The sequence below is a fragment of the Manacus vitellinus genome, unplaced genomic scaffold (genome assembly GCF_001715985.3).
Source record: "Manacus vitellinus isolate BGI_N305 unplaced genomic scaffold, ASM171598v3 scaffold_24_pilon, whole genome shotgun sequence".
In the NCBI taxonomy this organism is placed as follows: Eukaryota; Metazoa; Chordata; class Aves; order Passeriformes; family Pipridae; genus Manacus; species Manacus vitellinus.
This window is the reverse complement of record NW_021939798.1, coordinates 3,022,948-3,040,542: the sequence shown is the minus strand read 5'-3', so window position 1 is coordinate 3,040,542 and position 17,595 is coordinate 3,022,948. Positions and strand designations below refer to the sequence as shown.

Here is a 17,595-nt window from a genome sequence, read left to right as displayed (position 1 = left end):
AAAACCATAGGGCAGAGCAGGGGCTGCTCGATGGATTCCCCTCGCCCGGTTCGCCCATCAAACCCACTCCTCTTGCTGGTGGGGGAGGGCAGGACACGTGCGGAGCCTCTGCCCTGCCAGTCCAGATCGCTCCGTCATTTCTCTCTGCCGTGGTGCCTGATGCTGGGAATGATCCAGTGCTGGGAATAATCCAGTGCTGGGAATAATCCAATGCTGGGAATAGCTGCTGGGATTTGCCTTCAGCAACAGGCGTTCCAAAGCTCCTGTTGCTCTCAGACTCAGCACAGCAAGAGCTGAGCTGCCCGGTTTCTTCCCCACCACGGCGGTGGGGAAACTTCAGCGAGGGGTTCAGAACCTCCCCAAAAGCACATCTGTGGGGGGTTTGCAGCATGGGTGTGGAAGAATAAGCTGGGCTAGGTTTCCTGGAAGGGCTACAACAACTTAAAGTTTGTAATGAGGCTTGAAACTAAACCCAAACCATCGCTTGCCTTGCGACTCCTGGGGAGCTGAGATTTGTATAGGATCAAAAATGATGCTTTTTTTTTTAATTGTCTCTTGCATCCATCTGAAATTGGTCAAAAGTCACTCCAAACCCCCTAAGTAAACATTTAGGGATAACATTTGTTTAAATGCTGGGTTAATTTCAATGTAGCTGGAGAAACAGCTCGGGGAAAGTTAAAAATCACATTTCTTAATCAAGCATAGGTGATAATGTGATGTTGAGGCCATTGGAGAAGAGCAGAGCACCTTCCAGCACTTCCAGATCAGCCCAACTTTTGTAGTAGGGGCACATGCCTGCCACGAACCCATCAGCAAAGTCTGACCCTTGGCTTTGCACAGGGAAAATCCTTGGAAAACAGAGCAGATCCCACATCTGTCTCTGGGAGCTGTGGGGGAGTGAGCATTAGCACTGCCCATGCTTGCTCTGAGGCCACTCCTGCTGCTTCCCAGACCTCCTCCTCGTGCACATCCAGTTGACTGAGGGCCACCAGTAGGGATGGGGACTGGTGGGAGGGGGTGCCCAGGGTGGTGGGCTCCGGGGGAGGTAATGCAGGTTGTCCATCTCCAGCATCCCTGGCTCTCCCAGGCAGAGCTGGCTGGTCTCACTCTCCAAACCCCAGGCTGGATCTACATCCAGGGGATGGAGGCAGAGAGAAAAGACTTTGTGAGGGCTCACAATGGGGTCCCCAGTGGGTTCAGCCCGGGTCAGAGGGGGCTGGGCTGTCCCTTTGGGAACCCAAGGGTGCAGAGATCAGAGGTGGAGGTGAGTCAATTACAATCCACGTTGGGTTCATCCATATGTTTGGGTATTTGAAAGGCTTCAATGGTCACCCATTTTATATCTCTTATGCCCATTGATTTGTTAATCTGACACTTGGTTTCATCTGAATAACAATAGCTGTCATTCAGAGCCCTCAGTGTTCAGGGGAAAGTCATTTCACTTGGGTTGTGCTCCAAGGCCTTGGCAGACCAGCCCACTGTGCTCTTTATGTGGAAGGGCTCAAAGGACTTGGGGATAATTCAGCCCCATGCAGGCTCTGGAAGGAAATCAGCTCTTAGTGGAAGCTGGGTGGGATGCTGAAAGCTGGTGATGGGTTTTGACACTTGTAGCTTTGCTCCCTAAGGTGCTTCCTGGTTGTCACCAGTGGACCTGCAGTGTGTGGGGTGTGAGGAGGTGGGCAGGGTTACACACAGAGACAAGCCAAGCAGCCAGGAGTGGGAAGCAGGCATGGAGAGCCCTCAGATACTGGCTGAGTGCTCTGGACTAGATCAAATCATTGGTATGGCCAAGTGAAGTCTCTAATTATGTGAATACCTTTTTAATGAGCAGCAGTGCTTTGCATCTGTTGTACTTGCAGCAGAGCATCTCCACCAGCTGAGCCTGCTCTTTAAAGAGCTCCTGACTGTGTTTCGTGGACTGTTTGTGACCACGTCATGAGCCCACGTAATGACTGGGGCAGGAAGGGAGTCTGCAGACAGACCTGCTCCTTCTTGTTTCCCTAATTGGTGCCTGTCTCCCTCCCTTGCTGGGAATTTCTCTCCTTCCCAAGCCTGGTTGGGTTCCTTCTGCTCTACCCTGAGCCCTGCAGCGTCACTGGGGACCCATCTTGAGATGTGGTGGCACCACAAACCTGCAGCTTGATTGCCTCAATGGGCACGATGTTTTTTTAATCCTGGAACTTAATTTTGTGTCTTTGTGGAGTGTAAAAAGGAGGGGAGAGAATCAGGATGTTCATCCTGGCCTGACTGGAGATGTTGGGTTAAAAATCCCATTCTGGACAAATATCTTACTGCTCTGTTTACCACAGAGAGATCTTAATTTCCAGTGCCACTCCTTTATGAGTGCAAATCACAAATCCATTAACAAATGAGTTGAGGTGACAATCCCATTTGTGTTCAAATGCATTTAGGGATCAGCACTGAGAGGATCACCAGTGTATTAATTTGCCAGGCCTTTTGTTCCAGGGGGTGGCAAATATAGCTCATCCCAAGGGGGGTCACACTGACCGGGACAGTGTCCAGATTACTGATGGTTCGGGATGGGGTTGGTGCCACCCCTCCCTTTTGGGAAGGAAGTGGGAGATTTTAAGGAGTTAACTGGGTGGCTCAGCTGGGAATAAAATCCTAAACCAATTTTAAAGTCTTGACCCAGTTGATGGGATGCTGGGGGTGATGAGCAGCTGGTGAGTACAGGACAGGCTTGGTTCCTTGGGCACCTTCCCGTGCAGCTGGTCCTGGGTTTGTTCTTCACTGGCCACTGGGAAGGTGACCCATCCTCTGGCAGTGAGAGAGGGCATCCCCTTCCCTTTACAGCAGCTGAGGAGGAGCCTCAGTGCTGCGTGGTCTTGTGGCTGGTTTGGGTGTTGTTGCTGAAGAGGCAGGTGGAGTCATGCAGCTGAGGTTTGGCAGTGCTTGGCCTGTCTTAGGAACACAGATTTGTGACCAGAAGGGGCAGAAAAAATTATAACTTTCTTTTTCCATGGTGCAAATGGAAAGCTGGAGACTTTCTGAGCTGATGTCTCAAAAGTCTCTGCTGTTCAGACGGTGCTGGATGCCCAGAGGATCCCTTTAGGTGTAGAAGGTGGATTCCTGGAGATCCTACACAGCTTTTTTTGAGGACCTGTAGATGTAAATGTGTCTCAAGGTTTGTGTCAAGCCTGCCCTGGCCCTGCCACCTCGTGAGCTGCCTTTCCATATGCTGTGGAGGAGCTGGTGGGCTCTGGTTCAGACTTCACATGGAAGATGCTCGAGGGGTTCTCAGTGCCCAGAGGAAAGTGCTGCTGGGTCAATAAAGTCCCTACTCCCCTCCCTGTATTGTTATGCCCATGGTGTGGAAGAGGAGCAGGAGCACAGCTGTCATCAGTCCCTTTTGGGGGTCTAGACAGTAGTTTAAGCCCCCCCTTTGCCATGTCTTACCCCAAGGGCAGGTGAATCCCCGGGAATGCTCCCCCTGCATTGATTATGATCCAAGGGGTGCAAGCCAGGGTGTCACTCAGAGCAGAAAGGGGCTCTGGGGCTTATCAGGAGGCTTTTTCAGAGCAGGAAGGCTGGGCTTGATTAGCAGAAATGTGTGTCAAGGTGGCAAACAAAGTCCTCCCTGTGCAAAGGCTGGGCCACTCGTGCTGGTGTTTAACAAAGGGAGGCTTTATCAGCCTGACTCCTTACCTGCCCATGCAGGCACAGGATTAGGGCATTTGTTTGGTGTGGGAAAAACACAAAAGACCTCTCAGCAGGGCTGTGATTTATGGATGTGGCATTAGGGGAACGTGGGCCTGCCTGTGTCTTGCTGGGTTGGTTTTGTTTGGTGCCTGTTGACTTGTGCAGCATTTCTGGGGGGTTTGCTCTTTGCTTTCTGGGTAGGGTTGGGTTTTTTTTCCCCCTGCCTTCCAGCAGAATTGGAGCAGGTGAAATGTGGTGGCTTGGCAGTGCCCCAGGGAAGAGGGAGAGCCTGGGAAGGGACACTGAAGTTCATCTCCTTGTAGTGCTCTCCTGGGTGGAAATTTGTTAGGTGGTCCTGAGTTCCTGAGTGTTCAGCCACGGTGGACCAGGGTTGGCCTCCCACATCCAGCTGCTCTTGGTGGCTGGAGAGAGGCTGCTGCCATGGTCACTGCATGAAACTTCACCAGCAAGTTAATTTATAAGTATATGCCATAAAAATCTATATGCATATATGGGCCCCCACCCCAGGATGGCTCCAACTGGGGGTTGACCTCTGCTGAAATCCCAGTTGAAACTGGGAAGCTTCCTTATTGCAGCATGGCTGCAGAAACACTGGGAGGCTGCACAGCTGCCTTGCAGACAACTTGGGGTGCATGAAGGGACCATCTCCCCTGCATTGGTTACACCAGATGTGCCCTTTGGGTCCAAACTGAGGTGTGTTCTGCTCACTGGGCTCCCCAGCACCAACGCAGGCACAAGGGGTTGCTGGAGAAGGGCCTTGAAGAGCAGGTACTGCAGGGGTGAGGCAGGTGGGATAGCATCCCATGGGCCACCTGCATCAGGAACAGCTCCTGGTGTCCCAGCCAGGGGCAGGAGCCCCAGTGTGACAGGCCATGAGCCAGGAGGAGGCTTTGCTCCATGTACGGGGGGGGGGGGGGGGTTTGGGGGGGGGGGGGTGATTTGGCTCTTTGGCTCTTGGTTTGGGCATCTAATTCTTGAAACAGCCGGTGCTTCTGGGACAAGAGCAGGAAGCCAACAGGCTGTACCCTGGCTGCAGTGCCAGCTCTGTGCACCCCAGCTTCTGCCTGCCCCACATCCCAGATCCCCACAGCCCTGGGGTTGAACCCCACGGAGATGGCTCCCTTTGCTGCAAGGAAACATTTTCCCAAGGCCTACAAGGAGGAGAGGTGTCTTAGAGACCAGCGAGGAGCAGTGCCTGGGGGGCTTAACATCTCTGAGAGGATTAGTGCCCTTGCTGCAATTAAGAGAGCAAATTGGTGGGTGTGGGAGACGTTTGGGGCTACAGACTCAGTGCTGGGATGGCTGAACACGCTGCCAGCACGGGCTGGTGCTCCTGCTGCTACCAGATGGTTGTGTCTGAGCCTTGGTGGCAGGGCAGGGGCCAGAGGGAAGAGGCTGCAGTGGGCACTGGTGCCACTTGGAGGTGGCTGAGCAGTTACTGCGTGGCAAGAGAGCTGACAGTGAGTGGTGGGCTTTGATGGGGACCTGTGAGAAGAGCCCAGTTGTTCTCCTGATGGAGCTGAAGCCAAACCCCTGAGATCAGTGTTATTAGTCCCACATTCCACAGTCTGTTCACCTGGGTAGCATGGATGTGTTTTGGGTGCCCCACCAGCTATGGTTTCTTTATCTGCTTTTAAGCCTCTTCCAAGCCAGGCTTCCTTTGCTCAGGCCTACTCTGAGGTAGCAAAAGCCTTGCAAGGGCTGTATTTTGGGGTTTGCCTTTTTTATTTATTTCCACTGTTAAACCATTAACTCCAGACCTCGACTCTCTTTGCTTTGCTGGGTTTTTTTCTGGGCAGGGACATTCTGTGCCTGCTGAGCCAGTCCAAGCTCAGCAGATACTTGTTCCAGCTTCCCATGAGGGCAGAATTGGTGCTACCCAAGTAAACCTGAGTTCAGGAATTCACACTTCTGGTGCAAGGATGTGTTAAACCAGTGCTGTCCAAGAGGCTTTGAGAGCAGAGCTTTGTCTTGCAATGAATCCATAAGTGGATCTATCAAATCTTTGTGTAGTAGGAGTTTAGTACATGTAATTTTAACTGTAGGTAGGAGTGTACTACATGTAATTTTAACTGTAGGCTATAAATTTTGGAGGGAGGAGAAGTTGCTGGTCTTTCTGGTCCTGATAGAGTAAGAGGCAGAGGCAGTCCAGAGAATTTATTTTTTCCCCAGGAGTGAGTTGTGAGCACTGAAATCTCTGCAGATGCCTAAAATTCTTCCTCTCTCCTCCCTTTCAGGCTGTTGTCTGTTTAATTTATTAGGAAAAATGTTTCTACTGCTTTACAGTAAACTCTTGGACACCGTGACAGTAATCCTGGCTTCTTCCAGTCCTGCCTGGGCACGACTCTGGAGTGGCTGCTGAGCTACCAGGGCAAGCAGAGCCGAGCTCCTGCTCCTGCTGGAGGTGGTGGGGACTCGCACTGGTGGCCTCCAGGTGCCAGAAGAGAGGGAAGAGGATTACACTGGTGCAACTGGGGCTCTCCTGCAGGGATAAATTCCAGTTAAACACTCCAGCGGGGTGTAGGGAGAGGTGACATGGAACAGGAATCAAACACACAGCTTGGCACAGACAGCTGGCGCTGCGATCTGCTGAGAAAGAGCCTTTAGTCCCAGTTTACCAGTTAGCTCAGTCATGTTTCCTGCTGAGTTTAGGGGTTCTCCCCCTCCGCTTAAATCATGAGTTTCACAGAACTGCCCCCCTCCCTGTTCTGCTTTTAAACAAAACCAGTCTTTTTGTTCCTTTTTGGGGGGGGGGGGGGAAATGGAGACAGATTAGAGTAATCTCACATGACCGGAGCGGTGGGCAGCGCAGCCCGGGGCCGCTGGGCGATATTCTAAAGAACTCACCCAGAAAGGGCAATTAGCTCTTAATTGCGGCTCCGCCGCCGGCCCCGCGCCCGCGGGAGCAGCACCGGGGGGGACCCACGGCCGTGAAAGGGGACCGGGGGGGACCGGCAGGAATAAGATGCTCATTTCAGCCCCACCCCCTCAGTGCGCTCAAAAGCTCTTATTTTCAGAGCAAAGCACTATTGAAGCGTCGGGACAATGGAGCCCAAATCCTGCTGGGGGAAGGGAGGTGCTGGCAATCGCGTCTTTTGTTGCTTTTCCTTCTTTCCTTGCCTACGGCCTCCCCCATCCCACCCCTCCAAGAAATCCACATAGATGCTCGCTAGATGATAATGCAATCACTTTCTCGGGACCTTGCTAATAGGATTATAATTATTACTGGAGATGAACTGGAGTGAATAGAATATTTACCACTTCATCTTAAATTATTGTAAATCCCTCCAAAGCAGCCCTTTGATATGTAAAGTGCTGCCCCTCTTCCCCCCCCAGTGAAGATAATTATTTAGTGGAAGTTCAGAGCTTTTAAGTATGATGGGGAGCAGAAAGAGGCTTCGGTGTTTACATAAAGAGAAGAGGAGGGCCTGTGTAATGAACTGCTGAAGTTGATGAATGTCGTGCCTGGCTCCTGCAAAGGAGGAGGGAAAGTTCTTGCTTAGCACTTGTAACATCTTGGGCTGTTGTTGGGGGAAGAGGGGACAAAGTAATTGGAAATATGGCCCATCCTAGCCCAAAGAAAGCCCCACATCTCTGCAGTCCATGTCAGTCAGTGCAGGAGTCCAGCAGGTGACAGTGGCAGCATTTTGGGTTTGTTCTTTAGGGCTGGAGGAATTCCTGTTTGAGGAATGACCAAACAGCCTGGGAGTCCTCAGCCTGGCAAAGAGAAGTCCAGGGTGAAGCTGTGGTACTCTACAGGCTCAGAGCTAGGCAGGAGATGAAGGTGGGGGTGGACTGGTGTGATGGTGCAGGATCTTTACATGGTTTAAGGGCAGGGGCTGGGGTGGGCTGTGCACGTGGAGGGTCTGTGTGGGCTCAGGGGGAGTCACACACAGGATGGTTTGGGTTGGAAGGGACATCAAAGATCATCCAGTTCTAACCCCCTGCCATGGGCAGGGATGCCACCCACTAGATCAGGTTGCTCAGGGCCCCATCCAACCTGGCCTTGTCGAGACACAGCACATCCACCTGGGCAAGGGGTTGGAAGAGTGACTGACTGAAGATTACTGGGTGGGCAAAGTGCATCAGGCACAGGAAAGCCCCTGAGCTGATTTTGGATGGAGGCTGGGAGAACACTAGGGGATGGGGTGTGTCTTTCCTTGTTCTTGCTCTGCCCTTGACCTCCTGTGGCCAGGGCTGGAGACCCCCAGGCCACTGGAGGAGGGGTCTGCACCCTCTCAGGTTTCAGGCTGGTCCCAGCCCCTTGAGCCTTTCCTCCCAGAGGCTGCCCCACATGGAGCATCATGTCTAGGGTGGGAAAGGGGGTTGCTCCAGTCAGCCACCTCCAAGGCCACCTTCATGCCTTTGTATCCTTTGCCAAGGGACAGGCATGTCCCTGGAATGATGGCCACACCACCATCAGCCTCCATGGAGTCTTTGTGCCTGTTGGGCCCCTTTATTTTCCTCACTGTTGAATGTACAAGCCCTGTCCCATGCAGACAAAACTCTCATCAGGTATTTCTGCTGATCTAAGTTCTTCCTGCCCTATAGGCTGCACTATATGGTGCACCATATATGGCATTTGGATGCAGAAGGCAGCAGCCCTGCAAGGGATAACATGTCATTATGTTATGACATGTCATTGGTTATGAGTCTGTGCTTCTAATTAACCCACTTAGTCCCATCAGCTGGGGGAGGCATTTGGGTGAAAGATGGGTTTGGGCTGGCACAGGGTGGGAGGCAGCCTTGGCAGCAGAGGCTGGTTCAGCTCATCACACCCACTGCTGTTCCTAGAGGCCCAAACCCTCCAGGTTTTGTGCATGGATCAGGCCCTGCTTTGTCCGGGTGGGTGCTCAGATGCTGCTGCAAACCCTCTGCTCAGCTCTGGCTGGACCAGCTCTGCTGCAGCGTGGAGAGGGTCAAACCTCTGTGGTGGCTCTGAGGTCTGATTTGAATGCAGAGACTTTTGGGGAGCTGGAGAAATCCCTTTATTAAAAAAAATAAACCCAAAAAAGCCCCCGCCCCCCGGTGATTGCAGCAGTGTGTGCCCCCTCCTCGAGGCTCTGCCGGCTTTGATTTGCTGGGGCTGTTTGGTGCCGGCTCTGCCGCCGGGGTGGGGCCCGAAGGACCATCTGCCGGTGTCCTGCCTCTCCCTGCTCCCCCTGCCTTTGATGGGGCTTTTTATCCGCATCAAAGGAACTCGGATCAGCCTCCACAGCCCGGCCAGAGCCTGTTCCTGTGGCCTGTGTGGTGATGCCACCCGTGGCCACCAGCTCTTTGGTGCCTTCACACACCATCACCCTCCTCTCCCTCCTTTAATCCCCTGAACTCCCCGACAGGTGAAGGGCACCTGGCAGCTCCGGGGGCAGGGGGCAAGGAGAGGGAGAAAAACATTCATTTCAGGCCCACATATTTTTTTTTCTCCTTTCCCTACCCCTTCCTCACCCCCGAAGTTCATTAATTCCCATCATCTGGTTTGTGTAAGCGTCGTGGCGAGGGTTCCACGGAGCTGGATTGGGTTACACCCATTTCAAAAAGGCCGAGCCCGGTTCCCAGCCGTTCCCTTTTATTGTTGTATAATTTGCCAACCCAAACAACAGGCTCCTGCTCGAGACAAAGGCACACATGTTGCTCTTACCACTGGCCATAAAAAAGAGGAGAGGCTGCCTGCTACTGTACAGGTCTGCGGTGCAGCAACAGCCCAAGCCAGGGAGGATTTTGGTAAGAAAAATGTGATGTAGCAAATAATAAACCAGCAAGCACTTCCACCCCCAAAGAGGAATTTGCTGTTGCCTCTTCTCTCTCTGTTTCTTCCTCTTCCTCCACCTCCCTTATTCTCCCATCCCCTTTCTGCCATGAGAAAGCAGACTCAAAGCCAAGAGGGTAATTTTGAAGCCAGTTGACCTTGATGCAGGTGGCAGGTTCTGTGATGCAATTAAAATGCTTTATTACTTTAACAGTCTTTCCCCGGGCTTGTCAGATGCTTGCTTTTAAGGCATATTGCTGGGATTTGATGATTTTGTGATCAGCCTTGCTGTGATGAGAGGTTGGGATAGAACTAATGTGGTGGCCTCGGGGGCTGAGCTGGTGATGCTCTGAGTTTTTACATCCCAGAACATTGCAGAGCTCTTGCTCACTGCCAGGTGCCCCTACAGGGCTACAAGTACGTGGTTTTAATCCAGCCCTTGACTGCTCTTATCACCACTGTCCATTTTTCCTACTTTCTGACAGCAAAACTCTGCCTTGGAAACTGGGACCGACTGGGTATCACCTGGGCAGAGTGGGTGGGTTGGGAGGCAGAGCTGCCAGCAGTGGAGGTGCCACCCCCATGTAGATACCCCTGGGTGTCCACAACTCTTTTTCAAGATGCTGGAGTCAGCTCACTTGGCCTAAATTTATTTATTGGGATAGGGGAGGAGAGGAAGAGGCAGAGAAGCAGTGGGAATTATTAGAGTGAGAATTGGCTGTGCAGGGTGGGAGTGGCAGTCAAACCCTCCCCAGAAGTGAGTTTGACTTAAGGCAGCAGGTGGACTGTGGTTTGAAACGAGCCCTTTGGCTTTGGTGGGATCCTGAGTGGAGCAAAGCTGAGCAGGACCATGCTGGGATGGAGCAGGGGACCCAACTGCCCCCAGGAACAGGGCAGTAATGTGGGAGGGGATGAAGCTTTAACCTGCCTTATCTTCTGCAGTTAGCCCCTCTAGAGCTGTTCCTGTGGGCTTGTTTGTTTTCTAGCCTGCAAATTAAAAATGCAGCAAAAATCTTAAATTTATCACATGCACCAAATTGTACCACTTTGGGGGTTGTTCTGGTTCTGGCTCTACCTGAGCTTGGTGTCACCTTGGGTTTTCAAACACTCTGACAGCATTCTGGAGGCTAAAAATCTGTTTCCCTCCAGGAAAGAAGAACATTTAAGTTTATCTTTTGTATTTCTATTCACCTTCTCACCACAACCTTCCAACCTAATTTATGTGGTTTCTAGGACAGCCCTTTGGGAGGATTTGGGATGAGAAACAGTCAGGTTGCCAAAATTCACTTTTCTGGGAAGAAATCACTTTTTGAAGCACCAGTGAGGAATTTGGGCAGAAACTGGCCAGAAATAGGTTGGGTGCTCTGTGTGTACAGTGCTGGGCTGCAAAGCAAATGGTTCTGGATGGCAGGCCTGAACTTGATTGATGTCCAAAACAGTTTGACTTCATATTTCTCCCATTTCCCCTATTTTTATTGCTTCTAGGGAACAGCTATGGGGAGAAAGTCTAGGAATTCTGCACCAAAGGCAGTTCTTGCTGTATCTGGTGGCAGAGCTGCTGCAGGGACAGCTGTGAGCACTCCTCAGTCTGCATCCTGTAGCTGCATCCAGGTGCTGTGGCATTCCCTTGCTTTTACAACACCCTGTGCACTCCTCCAGGAGAGTTTTGTCACCCTTGCAGAGGGAAACTGAGGGACTGAGCACGTGGGGTGAAGGGGTTTGAGGCTGGAGGGTGCCACTGCTGCAGCCCAGGGCGCCCTGATTTTAGCACTGTGGGACTCAACCCTTGAACGTGCTGGAGCCTGAGGAACAACCCCAAAAGTGATGCTGGGTGGCTCCAGGTGCTGGGTAGGATTATATCCAGCATGAAGCCCTGCCCAGGAAGGCAAACTCCTCTGAGTGAGCTGTGTCTGGGCCGGGCAGCCTGACACTGACCCCTGGGTGGGCAGACGGCCGGGGGTGGGAGTCTCTGCAGCCCCCCAGGGCTCCAGCAGACCCCGGAGGGGTTTATCCCAGCAGGTGTTTGCCATGGCAGGAGGTGCGTGGGGGGACCAGCAGACATCCCCAGGGATAAATCCACCACTGCTGTGCCCTGCCCTGCGCTCTGGTCTGCCCTACCTGCAGTGAATAACCAGCAACAGGTTGTGGGGGTCCCCTGGCCCCCCCCGTCCCTCCCTGAGATGTGGCAGCAGATTAGCCCCGAGCCCCTCTGCACAGACAAAAGCTGCCACAAAGGGCATTAGGCTTCAGGATTGGATTACTGTGGGGCCACCTGTCATCCCCACTTTGTAAATTTATCTCGCTCCATACCCGGTTTTCACACTGGAGAAGTTTGCACTTTAAAAAACCTGTCCCATAAAATCCCCTGCCCGGTGCCTGTCCAAGCAGCAGCCTGGCTGTGTTTGTCTGAGCATCCCTTCTTCTTCCAGGCTTCTTCAGAGCTGTGTGGGGCTGGGGATTAGGGCTGTTTGAATGAAGAGAGCCTTTATTACATTAGTCTAAGTGGTTAATAGGTAAAGTAGGCCAATCCATCTTTAGACTAAGCCTATCACTTCGCCTACGGAGGGTGCAGGCTCCGCCGAGGAGATATTCATTAAAGGAAAAGCTTTTCCTCTGTCCCTCTTGACATGTTAATAGCTCAGGGTTAGGGGCTCTGCTCTCTGCCTGTGCAGAATTCATAGCTGTGCAAAATTCCTGGCTGTGCTCACACAGCAACTCCCTCCCCTCGCTGGGACCCCTGGCAGCTCTGCCCGAGTCAGCAGCACTGAGCCCCACCAGTGCTTTGCTGGCTGGGCTGGGTGGGGAGTAAAAGATGCTGGGAGCCTGTTCCTCATCCTCACTTCCCTCTTCCGTGCTCAGGAACAGATGCCTCATCCCTTCCCAGGAAGGGAAGGAGTGAGAGAGTTCAGATGATGGGTAGAGGCAACGCTTCGGTGCTGGGACTCTCTGCTGTGGGATGTTCTCAAGGCCAGGAGTATTCATGGGTTTGAAAGGATTAGACAGTTCATAGTCACTATGAAATGAGATGATTTGGATGCAGATGCTGGCTCCAGAGGTCTTTGAACTGCAGGTTGCCAGAAGGCAGGAGGATAACAAGGCAGGAGGGATTGCTTGCCAAGCTTTTCATACCATCTTTATTTTCCACTACGAGTTTCCGCTGCAGAGTCTTCATCCAACCCTGTCCCGACTGGGGCTCAGCTGAGCTCCCTGTTTCCCACAGCCTGACTCCCTTTATCCTCTCCCTTTGCTCTCCCATAAGGACAGCAGTGGTGGCTGCACCTCTGCCATTCTTTCCCTGCAACAAAGAGTGCTGGCAGGAGCTGCCCGGGTCTCCACCGTGCCTGTGAAGCCTCCATGGGAGTGGAAGGCTCCATGGGAATGGAAGGTCCATGGGAATGGAAGGTCCATGGGAGTGGAAGGCTCCATGGGAGTGGAAGGCTCCATGGGAATGGAAGGTCCATGGAAATGGAAGGTCCATGGGAGTGGAAGGCTCCATGGGAGTGGAAGGCTCCATGGGAATGGAAGGTCCATGGAAATGGAAGGCTCCCCATCTGTCACGAGCTGCCCCAGGGCTGAGCTGTGCACACACCGCTGAGCTGAACGTGGGTTTGTGCTGAACCCCACTCCTTTTGCCCAAGGAGCTGCATCCTGCCAGGGCATTGTGGCTTCTGACCATCACAGCTCCTTTTTCCCTTCCCTGTGCAGCAGCTGTGGTTTAGTGTGGCCCTTGCTGCTGCTGTGGAGCCCCAGGAGCAGGGAGCTCATCCTCCTTCCACCAACACGTATGTCCAGCATGTTGGAGCTGCACTGGGCCAAGCTGCTGTTCTCCAGTTGTGGTTTGAATGGGAACAAGCACTTCTTGGTGACTTTTCCACCGCTGTGAGTTCAGAGCAGCCAAAGTACCAGTTCCTCCTGTCCCCGAGGCTCTGTTGTCTCTGGCTGCCAGCGTGATGGATGGAGCCTCTGTGGGAGCTTATGGAAACCATGGGAAAGCTCCTCACAGCTGACATGCCCATGCAATAAAACTTTGCTTTCCTGGATGTGATGCTGTCAGAGGTTCAACCCACATCCGTGGGCCACAGTTTTTGGCTTCACTTGCAGCTGTCTCGCTTTCAGGGAGCCACTTTTCAAATAAGGCAGCGTCTGAGACAACCTTGAGGATCTTAGTTTTGGGCTATGCCTGGCACCTGTGTGGGTACAGTGAAGGGAGTGCAGGAACAAGGGCCTGAGGGCTGGTTTTGGTAGTTCCAGGTCTTCTTCTTGGGTTGAAAGGTCTGTTTCTACCTCTGCTCATCTCAGCCTGTGCTGGCCAACCTGAGGGCAGCAGCAATCAATGTGCTTTGTCCTGCTTCTTCTGCTGCGATGGGTCACCAGCAAGATGTTCTGCAAACACCAGGGATTCAGATCCTCTCCAAAGATAACAATCTGGTGGGTCTAGACCTGCACAGAGCTGAGTGCTTTCAGCCAAAATTGAGGTGTGGGTTCAGGAGATGACAGCTCTGCAAAGGGACTGACACCAGGCCAGTGGATGTCTCTTAAGTAAAGAGTTTCTCCCTGCTTTTTTCCACTTACACAGTGCTCTCCTCTGTGTTTGTTGAAATGCTAATTAAGAACCTGTGTTTCCCAACTGGATCAACTGACTTGGCACTGCATTCCCAGCAATTTCCTCCCGTTCAGCCCAGCCCTACCCCATGCCTTTCTTGTGCAAGGAAGGGAAAATAAGCCTTGCATCATTCCCAGTAGATGGATATATACTGACTGCAGTAGTCCTGCAGGAGAAGTCTGTGCCAAGGTGCAGGGCCCCATACAACCAGCAATCTGATGGACCTGACCTGAAGCCAAAGGGCTCCAGTGCAACACAGCCATCCTGAGGATGTCTTGGGGACCATTCTCTGCTCTAGGCAGGTCCCAGACCATTAAGGACTTCATGGGTTGAAACCAACCTCTTAAATCAAGCTGGAAAGCAGTTGGTGGCCAGCGCAGGATGTAGAACTCGGGTTTAATGTGGCCATAAAAGGAGACACCACTTAATGAGCAAATGTTGAAATCCACATCAGCCCATGACAGCTTTAGGAGTTGCTCTGAGCGTTATTGACTGGCCCAGCTCTGTGACGGCATCGTGGGCTTGCAGAGTTGGCCAGAAAGGCAGAGGATTAGTCAGAGTTTTATTTTGGTTACTGTTTTTTTGGCACATGCTGGCTCCTGACTTCCAGAAGCTCTCACGTCCCAGGTGTCTGGTAGACCAGCGTGATTTTTATCTGCATGTGAAACTCCGCTTGTGTGGACTTGAAATCCCGGCCCTCGGGGTTGTCACAGCCCCTGGGCATGGCTGGAGGTTTGCACAAGCTGGCATCCTCTTCCTCCACAGTCCAGCTTGTCCATCACCTCTTCCCCCAATGTCCTGTGGAGATCTGGCACAGGGACCATCACCCACCACGTAGAGAAGGGGCTTTCTGGGCAGCCCCCAGGCACAGCTCACCTGTGGAGTGGAGGTGCAGCCAGTGGGTGCCTCTTGCCAGTAAACACATTGCACAAAGGTAATGCCAGAAGCTGATGAGGCAAAACACCAGGTACAGTTGTGAGCTCACCAGGAGTTGCATAAACAGCTGCTGACCAGCTTTCGTGGGCATGGGATGATTTTTGATGCAATCAGACCTCTCACTCCTGGTTTCCCTGTGTTTTGGCCTCAGAACAGATTGGTCAGGCTTTTTTCCCTTGAGCTCTTAATCAGGGCAACCACTGGCTTTAGCACAAATTATCAGTGGCTTTTTTAATTGCAGGAACCCTGGTGATCTTTGCTGTGGAAGCATAAAAGCAGTGAGGGAGGAGTTGGCTGTGGGGGAACAGCCTCTGTAAGGTGTTGTAAAGCTGAGGGAAGCTCAGCTTGGGGCTTGCAGATCACACGCTGGCTGGTTATTTCTTTGTGCTGGGTGGATGCTTTGAAAACTTAATCAAGTTTTATAGCTTTAATTTCGTGCCTGACTCCCCTCTTGCCTTTTCTTTTCAACTGTCTTGCAACCCAGAGCAAATGAGTCCCGTTGGGTTATAAAAGGAATGAATTGGCAAATGGTCTGAAATATTTCAGCTTGCCTATTGAAGGATAGGAAAAAATGACTCTCCCTGCTTTGTGCCACTTGCATCAATTCTGCAAGCTCTCCAGTGCTTCCCAACGTGGTTAATTAGAAATAACCAGGGAAGAAGGTGGAATTGCTGAAAGCTTTAGGTTTCACAGGTACTTTGTGGGGGTACGTCCTGCCCATGAGCTGAGGTTCTGTTCTCCATGGTTGTATCCCGTATCCTGACCTGCTGTAGCCTGTGGGGCAGTGCTGGGAGGGATTGTCCTTGTTGGGTGCTTGACTGGGATGTGCTGAAGATGCCACCAGCAGCAGCTCCTGATTCTCCTTCTAGTTCATGTGAGGGAACAAGTCTGTGCATCAACAGGGAAGAGTAAAGCAGTGGGTGAAGCTGGGTGCAAGAGGACCCCTGTGGTTGGGTACGTCCTGCCCATGAGCTGAGGTTCTGTTCTCCATGGTTGTATCCCATATCCTGACCTGCTGTAGCCTGTGGGGCAGTGCTGGGAGGGATTGTCCTTGCTGGGTGCTTGTCTGGGATGTGCTGAAGATGCCACCAGCAGCAGCTCCTGATTCTCCTTTTAGTTCATGTGAGGGAACAAGTCTGTGCATCAACAGGGAATAGTAAAGCAGTGGGTGAAGCTGGGTGCAAGAGGACCCCTGTGGTTGGTGAGGTCCTGCTGTTGATAAGCCTGAGACAAATTGCTCCCTCTTGCCTGAATTTGGAAAAGTTTTGCATTTGGGATGCAAGGGAAAGCAAGGTGGATGAACTCTGACGAGCTCCTGCTTTTCCACTAAACCATCCTCTCGTTCCTATGGGGAAGTGAGCTCTGGGTTGGGGCTTGAGGGCTCTGTGGTGCTGCCATGAGCCAGAAAAGCCTCCTGGTGCAGCTCAGGACTCATCCTGACCGCTCTGGAGCTGGTGTGGTACGTGTAGCCACACTCCAGGTGCAGTGTAGCCCAGCTAATCCACTCATGGATAACTGGGAGATTACTCAGCTGGATTTCTAATACAGTGGCCTTTAATAATAATCCCCCCCTAATCCCTAAATCAATGGAAAATGGATTTGTCTGTACAAACCAAATGGCCTGTGAAGGCATGTTATGCAGAAGCATTCTTGTGTGTACCTATGTGTGAACATACCTAGAAATGCATATGGATGTTTTTTTCCTGTTCCCTGCCCTTTTGACCCACGTCCCTGTGCTTTGCTGGCAGGGACCTGATGCCCAGGACACTGGAGGGGCAGATCACCATGGAGAAGACCCCCAGCTACTTCGTCACCAAGGAGGCCCCCGCCCGCATCTCCTCCATGTCCAAGGGCACGAAGCTCATCGTGGTGGTGCGGGACCCCGTGACCAGAGCCATCTCGGACTACACCCAGACGCTCTCCAAGAAGCCCGACATCCCCACCTTTGAGAGCCTGACCTTCAAAAACAGGACTACGGGCCTGATCGACACCTCGTGGAGCGCCATCCAGATTGGCATCTACGCCAAGCACCTGGAGAACTGGCTCCTCTACTTCCCCATCGGGCAGATCCTCTTCGTCAGCGGGGAGAGGCTGATCAGCGACCCCGCGGGGGAGCTGGGCAGGGTCCAGGACTTTCTGGGCCTCAAGAGGATCATCACCGACAAACACTTCTACTTCAACAAAACCAAGGGGTTCCCGTGCCTGAAGAAGGCGGAAGGCAGCAGCAAACCCCACTGCCTGGGGAAGACCAAAGGCAGGACCCACCCCGACATCGACCAGGAGGTGGTGCAGAGGCTGCGGGACTTCTACCGGCCCTTCAACATGAAGTTCTACCAGATGACGGGGCAGGACTTTGGCTGGGACTGAGCCTGGCGTGGGAAAGACCCCCTTGTAATTCCTTGCCCGGCACGGTTTGCTTATATAAAGAGATATATATGTATGTAAAATGTACAGAAATCTATTTTATAATAATTTATTTTTAATTCCTAAGCAATTAATTCACTAAGCTGCCTAACCGCACTGGCTAGAACGGTAGCCCGTAACCTGTTTAACATTCCACGGTGTTTAATTCTAATATGTCTCTCTTTTCCTTTTTTTTTTTGGCTTTTGTTTTGTTTTGTTTTGTTTT

The 17,595-nt window shown here is 52.2% G+C and overlaps 1 protein-coding gene across 1 annotated transcript in view; it reads left to right on the top strand.

Annotated features, from left to right (window-relative positions):
• LOC103755235 (heparan sulfate glucosamine 3-O-sulfotransferase 3B1) overlaps window positions 1-17,406 on the top strand; it is a 26,706-nt gene extending 9,300 nt beyond the window's left edge. The window contains 1 exon segment of the mRNA XM_018073407.2: window positions 16,715-17,406. Within this exon segment, the coding sequence (XP_017928896.2) occupies window positions 16,715-17,333 (619 nt within the window). The 3' untranslated portion in view covers window positions 17,334-17,406.
• Window positions 17,407-17,595: the final 189 nt, after the last annotated feature.